We start from the raw sequence: 12,373 nt of genomic DNA, 5'->3' as shown, positions 1-12,373 counted from the left end.
TTCTTCCATTGAAAATCAATGGTTCCCTATGGGAGCCTATTGATTTGAATGGAAGTCGCACCGCAAGTCGGATCAGGATGATCCCCCGACTTGCGGTGCGAATTGAGAATCTTGAGGGGGAACTCCACGCCAAAATGGGTAAAAAAACGGTGTGGGGTTCCCCCCAGGTTCCAAACCAGGCCCTTCGGGTCTGGTATGGAATTTGAGGGTAGCCCCACGCCGAAAAAACAGCGTGGGGTCCCCCCCAAAATCCATACCAGACCCTTATCCGAGCATCTAGCCCGGCAGGCCAGGAAAGGGGAGGGGACGAGCGAGCGGCCCCACCCCCCCTGGACCATACCAGGCCACATGCCCTCAACATGGGGGGGTGTTGGTGCTTTGGGGCAGGGGGAGCTCTGCACCCTCCACCTCAAAGCACCTTGCCCCCATGTTGATGAGGACAAGGGCCTCATCCCCACAACCCTGGCCGGTGGTTGTGGGGGTCTGCGGGCAGGGGGCTCATCGGAATCTGGAAGCCCCCTTTAACAAGGGGGGCCCCCAGATCCCGGACCCCCTCCCTATGTGAATGGGAATGGGGTACACTGTACCCCTACCCATTCACCCCATAAAAGGCAGTGTGTGTAAATAACGACAGGAGACGTTTTGGAAAGTTTATTAAAAATCTTCATCTGTCTTCTCCCTCTCCGGTCTTCTGCTCTTTTGCTGTCCTCTCTTCTTGTCTTCTGCTCTTTTGCTGTCCACTCTTGTTGTCTTCTCCTCTTCGGTCTTCTGCTCTTTTGCTGTCAGCTCTTCTTCTTCCTCCGGTCCTCCTCCGACGACGTCTCCGGTGATTATGCCGATCTCCGGTCTCTGCAGCTTATTATATAGCCATTAGGGGCGTGGCTGCCAGATGACATCATCGGGAGACCCCGCCCCCTTATGTCACAGATGCGGTGCGCCTTCCATTCAAATCAATAGGCTCCCATAGGGAACCATTGATTTTGAATGGAGGCAGAAAAAACGCTGCTAACAGCTACTGTGGCCAAACGTGCAATAAAGCTAATGGAAAAAGCTACTGGAAGCACGTTTTTACAGCTGCTGTTTCCCGGCGTCAAGTAAACAGCTTTGGAGCACGTTTTTATATGACGCCCTGTGTGCATGGAGCCTAATTGTGAAGTGGAAGGAAAATTATAATTGGTTTTCAAACTTTTCAACAAATAAATATGTGAAAAGTGTGGTGCGCATTTGTATTCAGCCCTCCTAAGTCAATACTATGTAGAATCACCTTTCACTGCAATTACAGCTGCAAGTCTTTTTAGGTATGTCTCTACCAGCTCTGCGCATCTAGAGAGTAAAATGTTTGTTCATTCTTCTTTGCAAAATCGCTCAAGCTCTGTCAGGTTGGATAAAAAATATCTGTAAACCGAATTTCCAAGTGTTGCCACAGATTCTCAATTGGATTTAGGTCTGGACTTTGACTGGGCCATTCGAACAAAAATGAATATGCTTTGATCTAAAACATTCCATTGCAGCTCTGGCTGTATGTTTAGGGTTGTTGTCCTGCTGGAAGGTGAACCTCTGCCCCAGTCTCAAGTCTTTTGCAGACTCTAACTGGTTTTCTTCTAAGACTGCCCTATATTTGGCTCCATCCATCTTCTCATCTTCTCTGACCAGCTTCCCTTTCCCTGCTGAAAATCATCCCCACAACATAATGCTGCCACCACCATGTTTCACGGTGGGGATGGCGTGTTCAGGGTGATGTGCAGTGTTAGTTTTCATCTACACAGCATTTTGCTTTTGGGCCAAACAGTTAAATTGTGGTCACATCTGACCAGAGCACCTTCTTCCATATGTTTTCTGTGTCCCCCAACATGTCTTCTTGCAAACTGCAAACAGGACTTCTTATGTCTTTCTTTAAAAATGGCTTTATTCTTGCAATTCATCCATAAAGCCAGATTTGTGGAGTGCACAACTAATATTTATCCTGTGGACAGGTTCTCCCACCTGAGCTACAGCTCCTCTAGAGTTACTATGGACCTTTTGGCTGCTTCTATGATTAATGCTCTCCTTACCTGGCCTGTCAGTTTAGGTGGACGGCCATGTCTTGGTAGGTTTTCAGTTGTGCCATACTCTTTCCATTTTCGGATGATGGATTGAACAGTGTTCTATGAGATGTTCAAAGCATGTGATTTTTTTTTTAAGCCTAACCCTGTTTTACAATTCTCCACAACTTTATCCCTGACCTGTCTAATGTGTTCCTTGGCCTTAATGATGCGGTTTGTTCACTAAGGTTCTCTAACAAACCTCTGAGGGCTTCACAGAACAGTTGTAATTATATGGAGATGAATTTACACACAAGTAGACTATTTACTAATTAGATGACTTCTGAAGGTTCCACTAGATTTTAGTTAGGGGTATCAGAGTAAAGGGGGCTGAATACAAATGCACGCCACACTTTTCAGATATGTATTTGTAAACATTTTTGAAAGCCATTTATCCTTCCTTCCACTTCACAACTTAGTGCCACTTTGTGTTGGTCTATCACATAAATTCCAAAAAAAAATAAATTTACAGTTTTGGGCGTAACATGACAAAATGTTGAAAATTTCAAGGGGAACGAATATTTTTTCAAGGCACTGTATATCCACTTTAAATTACATTTTATTGGTTCCTTGTAGCAAATAAGAAAATATTTTTTCAGATGATAATATTGGCTAATGAACGATTACTTTAGATTACTGTAGGTCTGTTCACTCACTAGGAACCCAAGGCAGCATCAGCTGTAAACACAGAGCGGTGTGACAGTTGAAATGCAGCTAAACTCTTATATTTAAAATGTTCTGTATTGCATAAAGTATGATTATAAACTGCCCTTGAAGAAGGGTAAAAGCTGATTTACAGCAAGTGCTTATATCTTACTATAATGCATATGTTATCTTTACCTTGCTTGACATTTGCTTTTCAACACATTTATGTGGTTTTATTGAACATTCTGATGGTTCTTGTACAGATAATTTAAGACCCATTGAGACCGACCATATGTTACATTTCTGGCTTTTTATTTGTGCTAGGTATTGTGTACATTTATCATGGTTTGGAAGTGACGTGATTAACAGCAGCAACAAAATATTCTATTATACCTAATATATGGATAAACAACTTTAGGAGAGGATATTCATAGATAACAAGTGGCTGAATAGAAATACCACCATATACTAACATATACAAATAGCCTATGAAAGCTATTTTAAAGAAATTTTTAAACACTGAAATTGTGTGTCCAGCCAAATTTTTTTTTTTAAAGTTTTGGACAGAGTAGGATTATAACTACTCTATATATTTCACTGCCATCTTGGGCACAACCAGAGAGATCTCCCCTAGCCTATTGTCACAGTTAGACCAATAAAAAAAAACTATTTTACTATAAGAGATGGTTAGTATCCCTGTTAGTACTTTACTGCTGCATCTGTTGCAGATATTTCAGACAAATCTCTCTAACAGAGCCCCAGATAGCCAAAAAACCCAACAGGGGTTCTAATTCTTCTTTCCTCTTTCCAAAACTTAGGGCTCACTCACACCAAGCCAGTCCATTACAGTGTGTTAATGTGTAATGCATTTGAGCTGCCCATTAAATTTGAATGGGCAGCCAATGCACAACAATGGAACAGAAAATGGATATGCACCATTTTTAGCAAAACATTGCTTTTCACTGAAAATAGGTGGCACTTAAACACACTAATACATGCTAAAGTACAAGTTCTGGCTGGGCATACACATTTACTATGGGCGGGCGGCACAGCAACCTATGGGTACGTCGTAATGTACTTCCCGATTTTCCCTTACTGAGCTGTGCTGTGATCGGACACAGCATGAGTCTGTCAGCAGGTTACAGACAATGATTATGGCTCTATACTGCTGTATACCTGGCTGTATACCTGCTGATTGGCTGTGGCCAATCACAGCACAGATCTCTGTGTTTGTCAACACAGTGGCTGGATTTCTTCCTTCCTTTCATAAATGAAAGCAAGGAGAGAAACCCAGCCAGATCAATGAGTACAAGCAGCACACATACAGTTGTATAAACTTGTTAGGCATACAGTTATCCCCTTGATTGCCCTCCTGATCATCCCTGTGACCCAGCCAGTGCCTTAGTAAGGTGACATTATACAGTATTATCATTGGTCACTTTATTAGTGTCACTAGTGATGTCAGGGCACCCCCACCCCCCCCCCCCCCCAGCCAGTGGCAGTTAGCACCAGTCACACTATAAGTTGATTACCGCCATGATTAGTATAGTGTCTGTATGAATCAGTATCAGAACTATACTAGTCTCTCTAATAGTATAGTGTCCTCAAAAACACAGTGCTAGCAGGATCAGCCCCAATCACTGCCAGCACTTGTGACATGTAGCAGAATACATGTTGGCCTACCTTTATGAAGTCATTTGATTTTATTGGATATTATAACAGAAAGTAGAAAACTTTTTTTTCATATAATTAAAAATTAAAATCCCAGTGGCAATCAAATACTACCCAAAGAAAGCTCTATTTGTGTGAAAAAAAATATATAAATTGCATTTGGGTACAGGGTTTCATGACTGAGCTATTGCCAGTTAAAGTACCACAGTGCTGAATAGCAAAACATGGTCTGGTCATAAAGGGAGTAAAACCTTTGTTAAAATGCATTCACAGTTTGTGCTGGTGTCAGGGTAGGCATGTCCATAGCGTAAATGGAGTTTCTTGGCGCATATATATGCGCATACCAGCAACTGGCTGAGCAGATGGCCATAGTCGCACACAAGTGCATTCGCACATCCATGCACACGCCGGTCACTAATGCAGGTGCCAAATGGGCTAATGGGCAGCTGGTGTGTGGCCTCTGATCCTGATCCAGCTTACTTCTGACCTGTGTTTTTCTGCTACCTGCCCTGACCTTGGGCTTGCCTCTGGATTCTGCTTCAGCCCCCTTTCTACTATCCTGCTTTCTATGCCTGATCTGCATGACCGTTACCAACCCAGCTTGTCTGATCCTGCATCTTGCTCATCCAGCCTGCTACAGCTCTTCAGTCCAGCAAGCTCTCATCTGACTTCTGCTTCCAGCTGCCTACCACAGTCTGCCACCAGCCAAGCTCCATGTCAGCTCATCTGGCACCAGCCTGTTCTGCTGCCAGATCCACCTGCTGACTGCTGCCACACAGACTACTGGACTGATCACAGGCACTCATGCCTTGCTGTGCTCCTGTGGCTGCTGTCTCACTATCAGTGGCTCCTGAGCCAAAGCTGTACGAAAGAAAGGCTTTCCTATGCATATCAGGCTCACTACGTGACAGCTGGATATTGAATGGTATCCATAGCCCTTGTTCCCTACACTCCGTTCAGGCCAAGCGGTCAGTTCTTCTTCCACTGGAGGCGAAGGTAACTATGGAAACTTAGTATGAAAGCCCGGTTCCAAGGCCAATCCTTTCTTTACAGCCAATTAACAATTGTTTGCAGGAAAACATTGAGAATAATAAATGAAAAACAGTGGTAATGTCATTAAATGCAAAGAACCTACCTTGTTTCCTCCAGTGACAAACTGCTTACAGTTAGATTTTCCAAACTGAGGATGAACAGCAACAATCTAAAAAAGATAACACATGTCGAGAAAATTATAAACACCCAAGGCCAAATTAGAACAAAAAAATTGCTTTGCTTTGTTCTGCACTACCAGATTTGCACCACTGTTAACTCGACACATTTTAAAAACAAAATTTCTTTAATTTTAGATAAAGCAGTGAGGGGTAAGAATTTTTGCCAGGTTTTTATTTCTGTCTACATTCTAGTCTACATTCTATTTGTCCTGGTCACCACTGATAGTGAGGAACCAGGACAGGAAAAGAGGAAATATGCCCCTTACATTGGTGGTCAGTAAGAAGAAAGGAACACTTACAGTGGTGCTCAGAATGCCACCCTAACAGACAGCTAAAATTATAATTGGTTTCACACTGCTTGCTCTGCCAAGAGACATTGGCCCTGGAACAAGAAAAATACCATCAAATGAAAGGTCAATCAGCCACACTTCAAGTAACACCTAGCAACCTTTGCTGGAACCCGGGTTGAGAATGACTGCCCTATGCTAATCCAAAAAAAGAAGAAAAAAAAAAGAAGCTTTACATACACTATAATTTCTCAGTCCTTAATACATTTTGTAATAGAATGAGCTGTTAAGATGTTAAAGTGGAACTCTCTAAAATCGACACTTAAGCCTTATACTGCTAGCATTAGTATATAGATAGGAAAGTATATCATATGTACTGTTTTACACTGTTTTTTTTTACCTTTCTTTAGTTAATTCCTAGTTTCCATGCCTAGGCAAATGGTGTCATACATCCCAAGAGTCTTCAGAAGGAGAGGAGAGGTTTTCTCAGCTAAGCACATCCTCCCTGCCTGCATGTCTGAGCTACAGGCAAATGGATTACAGGAAGTAATTGGTACATGGATCATCTGGCCAAGGCCAGAACTGCTATGGGGGAGTGTTTGTAAGTGATTTCTAAACAAAATAAAGCACGGAAACATGGATGGATGGGAGGGTTTGCTTTAAATAATAATAATAAATAGTGCTTTTGGTTTGTGGTGCACAGATACAGTGTAGTTCCACTTAAGGCACACACCTTTGCTTGCAAATTTGATAGAAATAAACACTCAAGCTGAAGATACCTTCAGTGCAATAAAAGGTTACTGAGCATGTGAGACTTTTTTGACCAACAGCCCTATATTTTTCTCATAACAAAGTGTATGTCAGATAAGTCTTTCTTATTTTATAGTTTTGCATAGAATGAGGAAAGTGTAAAAACACACAGGAAAGTGCAGAAGCCTAGTGCAGTACTACCATTCAAATGTATTGAACAAACATCTGTTAATGTACTTCCCAAAGATTGTAAGAAACAAGCGCATCAAAAGACAACTCCAGCTGCGAAGCAAAGGCGTCTATCCAAATATGGAACAGTGGAAAGGCTCGTACTCCCCAAAGCACGCTAAGCTTTCAACGGTTGCAGGTTTGGATAGACGCCTTTGTCTTGCGGCTAGAGTTGTATTTTGATGCGGTTGTTTCTTTCAATCTAAAAGAAGGCTGCATTGGGCGAAGCATTACGGTGATCCCATCGGATGCAACGGATTGCTGCTTGAGCATTGGAGTGTTTTTATATACATACTAAAGTGAGGAGAAGTTAGAACCCATGGTCTCACCAGATAGGCTTTGGGGAATATCTCCAAAAGCAACAAGGCAGATTTTTTTTTTTTTTGTAGAGTAGAGGAAGCTAGAACCCCTGTCATTGTTATCCCTCCTACAGATTTTGCATCACTTCCAGTCTTGTGAAACCACGTGACAGTCAGTGAACAGTACCACGGATGGCAGTAAACCTGACAAGGCCTCTAAACCTTTTTTCGCTCTATTCAAATCTACAAGGGGCGTTCAAGTAAACCAGGACTTATAATTTCACAGGTATAAAAAAAGGATGCTAGTGTGGTGGTACTGCACACAGTAGTAAGTGGCAAGTGTGTCCTATTACTGATAGGTGGTGCATATGGCGCGGGCCAGTCCAGAGAGTGATGTCCATCAAGATGGCAGACAACAGTGTTTGTGAGCACCTGGAACAGCGTGTGGTAATGAAGTTTCTTGTGACGAAGGTGTAAAACCTGTGGATATCTACAGAAGACTTCAAGCACAGTACGGTGATGAGATGCTCAGCCGCAGTAAGGCATTTGAATGAGATGCTCAGCCGCAGTAATACATTTGAATTGCGTAAACCTTTCAAAGATGGGCGCACATCCATCAGTGACAATCCCAGCCGTGGTGGTTCTCAGCCCATAGCAGCAATTTCTGTGAACATTCAGCACGTGGAACGCCTGATGCAAGCTAACTGACGCATAACCTGTTGTGAAATTGCACAAAAGACAAATCTTTCTGTGGAAACGGTGAAAAAAAAATAATGTACGGATATTTGCATTATTGAAAAGTTAATGCACGCTGGGTACCAAAACAAGAACAAATAACCTGGTTTATTCACTAAGGGCATCCTGTTTCTCCAGAGCAATGCACAAGCTCATACAGTTAACAGCACTACGTGCACATAACAGCAACTCGGTGGGAGGTATTGCCACATCCCCCTTTCAGCCCAGACCTTGCTCCTTGTGATATCCACCTGTTTGGATTCTTAAAAAAAAAAAAAGAGTTCCTTGGAGGTCAGCATTTTAGCACTGATGACGAAGTGAAGCAAGCTGTCCTAGGGTAGTTCAGGCATACTGACAAATTTTGCTATCCCGAAGCTTTCCAGGCCTTAGGTAAACGCTGGGATAAGTGTATAAATGTAGCAGGGGAGTATGTTGAAAAAAAAATGCAGTTTCCACTCCCTGAAATTTGTTCTTTTACTATATAAACTCAAAAGTCCTGGTTTGACTTGAACCCCCCTTCGTAAAAATAAAGTTTTGGCTAGACTGCTGGTGTTGTGGGAGAACATTCTTATAATAATGATAATAATAAGTAAATACTCATCACTCACAGGCTAGCCCGATTGGTAAAGCTTTCAAAACTGAGTCAAGCTATGTCATTTTCTGTTTGTGTTGACCACTACACTTTTTTTCTTTTTTTCTAACAAATAACTGCATTTTGAATGCTTCTGTGTATATAAAAGCTATTATAACAGGTGTCTTTTCAGAGTCAGGCACTGTTAGAAATGCACAACTCTATTCACCAACTCTCAGCAATAGAAAAAGATATCAAAACAGCTGCAATCATTATCGAGCAATGCTGTATTTATGGAACAACATTATGTTTTATTGGAAATTTAAGAGCTGGAAATAAAGTAGAAAGAGCAGTACAATAACTAATGATTTTCTGTGATTATATCAGCTTATACTTTTACATGCAGGGGATATTTCCATCATTTTCAATCAAAGCCTAATGTACTTGAAAGTTATGCTACAAATGATATACAAACTATTGAACAGCATTTGAGGAATTACATCTAGCTGACATCAGCAAAGAACTATGAATTGCCTTGTTTTAAAACCTCCTAATGTTATACCTCCTTGCATAAAGGGAACATAAAATAAGATATAAATAGAGCATGATTCAATGTTCAACTCTATTAACTGTGGCACTAGCTGTCATCTAGCAGCGTATGGTCCCCTGATAATGTACAGATTGCTGCCAGTCTGAAGCGGACTAGATAGGCACAAATACAAATAATTTATAAATGTATATTCTAAAGTTTTTAGAACTGTGTTAAATGTTCTAAAATGCTCTGAAACAAATGTTACCACAGTCTTATTTTTTTCTATCAAAATAAAAATTAAACTTTTTTCTAAAATGATAGTACCATCATTTAGGTTGGTACTTTAATATATTCTTTAAATGTACCAAGAGACAGGTCTTATTTGGTTGGTGACAGACTGGAAGGTGAGTACATCAAACTGGGGGCTGGCTGACTTTCATGCACAATCCTTCAACCTCATTTTATATTCTTTAAATGTATTGTACATTTTCAAATATTTTTGTTGCTTTAACTTGGTATTAGTTTAGTTATATTCCTTGCGTCAATTGTTTGCCTTACCTTGTAATGACAGACTCACATGTGGATGCAGTTTGTAGTGTGATGGCTGATTGATTCCCCTAGCTTGTCAATACTAGCAAGAAGAACAGGCAACTTGTTGTCCTAACTCACACAGCATCCATTCCATGCCTTGCCATTTACTCTGTGTTGCATCACAAACAAGGGAGTGCTAATGTAATGAAAATCTCTTCCCTTCAATGCTGTGACTGCTTGTGGCTGTGTCAGATCTAATTACTATGCAGCTTTTACCTGCAGAACCCTTGATTGAGAGACCCAGGAGTTGTGGGTTATGTAGTTTCTTCACAGGAAGTGTCAGTTCGCAGACTCAAGACAGAGGTCATGCATTAATTTGCACAATGCCTCATGTTTGAACACAAATAGAAACTGTTGACAAAGGAATGTGAGGATTTCCTCTACAATAGGCTGTGCGTACAAGGCAATAAATGACACTATGGAACTACATGATCACTGTACATCTTATGCAGGTGAAAAACACAAGGTGTAGGTTGTTAGGTTTATAATGCTTTTACATTTGTGATTGTATTTTATCACCTGGAGATGTCCTATTGTTTACTATACACATTTGCCATATGTACATTGTGAGTAGGTTACCATACAACCATTTTGCTTCATTGCAGTACAAGTTCAGGATGACAAGGTGGGAAACAAGATTGAATACAGTCCCTGCTTATGTCTTACAAACACAGCTTTTCTCAATGTCCCATTCAAGCATCTATCCAAGCATGCACAGACAAGCAGAAAAAAATCACAGGGTTACAGGGCAAATGTCCCATTTAGACACTTATTTTTGTGCCTAAAATACAAGGGATAGGCAATATAATTTTAATCAGCAGATTGATCATGTGGATGTAAGAGGTCATGCCAGCACTCACCTTTATTGGACAGTCAAAAATTTCATGTAATCCTTCTCTTGAATACAGTCCAAACACTTGCACCTATAAACAGGGGTAAAACATTGGCATTTACTGTATATGACTGGTACATATTACTGTATTTCACTTTAGCCCCCCCCCCCCCAAAAAAAAAATAATATATATATATATTTATTATAAATATATTTCAGAGATGTGCATTTCACATCAATTTTTCATTGCTGGTGCTCATATTAACAACAGTTTGTATTTCACCTTTAAACTAAACTTAGACTTTAATTATTTAAATAAGAACTTTATTCAGTAAAATGATAATCCCTATTTAAAGACTACTTTTAGCTTCCAGGATTGAGAGTGCACATAGTGTGCAAGTATTTAGCTTTCTAATGCCTGACATCCTAACAAGTAAGATACCATTTCCATTTTTAAAAATAGTTCAGTAAACTCATAACTTCTCCAAATCATACTTCCTCCTATAACACTTGGAAAACTTCCCAAAAAACTTGTCCTGTAAACCCTGGTTATTTGTATCAGCTATCCTCCAGACCTACATTGCTTGGGCAGAAAAGGGGGATGTATACCACCTAGGAAGGCCCATGGGCATAGCCAAGTCTTTTTTCTGCCTAGTGTCCTACTCCTGTAGGGGGGCAGTATAACCCTATGGTTCTGAATATGGAGAGCTGCGTCACTTTCAGTAATAATGGTAAACAGGACTAATAGAGACACAGACAGCAACACAAACTGACAGGTGTTCTAATCCCTCTGACCTCTATCGAAACTAAAAAAAGTGTTTTGCCTTTAGTTATACTTTAATATAATTAATACAATTGCCAGCGCCTCCTTTTCCCCCCATTCCCAAGAATTTTCCTTTTGGGCCTGGTGGAAGATCTAGCCCCAAGACAGTGTGGAGAGGAGTCTTTTGAGACTCTTGCTTTTTTTATGCAAGAAAGGCAATAACCCTCAGTTGGAAAAAGCCTACTCCATCTTCCCTTGGCTTTTGGCAGCATTGGTGAACATTAATGTGCCTTTGTACAAGGATACTTATGCTAATAGAGGTTGTATAAAGAAATTCTACAGGTTATTGGTTTGCAAATGCTTCCACTGCTATGAAGCCAGACATGGTCCCTCACTGAGTCACCAAAGGGAGTATACCGAAACACTGCCTTACTCTGAGACCAGAAGTGTTATCTGGGGCACTGACCATCTACCGGGCCCTATGGGTCTAATGTATGTCTTATATCCTTTTGACCTAGGGCTAACCACGCACACGAGCACTGGGTACACGAGTACTAGGATTGTAAGATACTTTTTTTTTCTTCTTCTTTCCTGTTTCTGACTGCAATAGAGCCTTTGTAGTGGCTGCACCTCTATTCTCTTTGTATAAGTATTTGTGATACATTGACTGGTGCACCTCTGCATGGGCTATCCCACCCGCTTAGTTGGGCTTTTTATATTCTTTTAAGTTTTTTTTTTACAAAAATTCAATAAACAGAATTAGGGGAAAAAGAAAAACACAACAAAACATTAATGGCCCATATCTTTTTTTCACCAAATTAAAAAAAAAAAAAAAAATAATATATATATATATATATATATATATATATATATATATATATATATAATTTTAAATTGTATTTTTTAGCCCCAACTATAATAAAGAAAGCACACACAAAACATGACTAATACTTGACCCTGGGAGGTTTCGTTTAACGGCTCAATTTGACACTTGAATAAGCCTCATGCCTGTGATACCCAACAAAGGACTTGATACCCAACTCTGCCGCCTAACTTGGACAACAATTTCATTGTCAACTCTCGCACTTACTTACTACCTACAGAAGTTCAGTTGCTTGTAGTCAAGAGGTTGAGTGCCAAAACAATTTAGTGGTACAGTCTTTCAGCAAAAGCATGT

At 40.6% G+C, this 12,373-nt stretch overlaps 1 protein-coding gene across 1 annotated transcript in view; it reads right to left on the bottom strand.

The window, feature by feature from the left end:
* Window positions 1-12,373, bottom strand: part of VPS41 (VPS41 subunit of HOPS complex) — a 493,288-nt gene that overhangs the window by 213,959 nt on the left and 266,956 nt on the right. The window contains exons 6-7 of the mRNA XM_082258639.1: window positions 10,462-10,524; window positions 5,533-5,598 (exon numbers count right to left, since the gene is read on the bottom strand). Of these exons, the coding sequence (XP_082114765.1) occupies window positions 5,533-5,598; window positions 10,462-10,524 (129 nt within the window). The remainder of the gene's footprint in view (window positions 1-5,532; window positions 5,599-10,461; window positions 10,525-12,373) is intronic.

This window comes from Pelophylax lessonae (genome assembly GCF_965119305.1).
Source record: "Pelophylax lessonae genome assembly, chromosome: 5".
NCBI lineage: Eukaryota > Metazoa > Chordata > Amphibia > Anura > Ranidae > Pelophylax > Pelophylax lessonae.
This window is presented reverse-complemented; position numbering and strand designations above follow the sequence as displayed.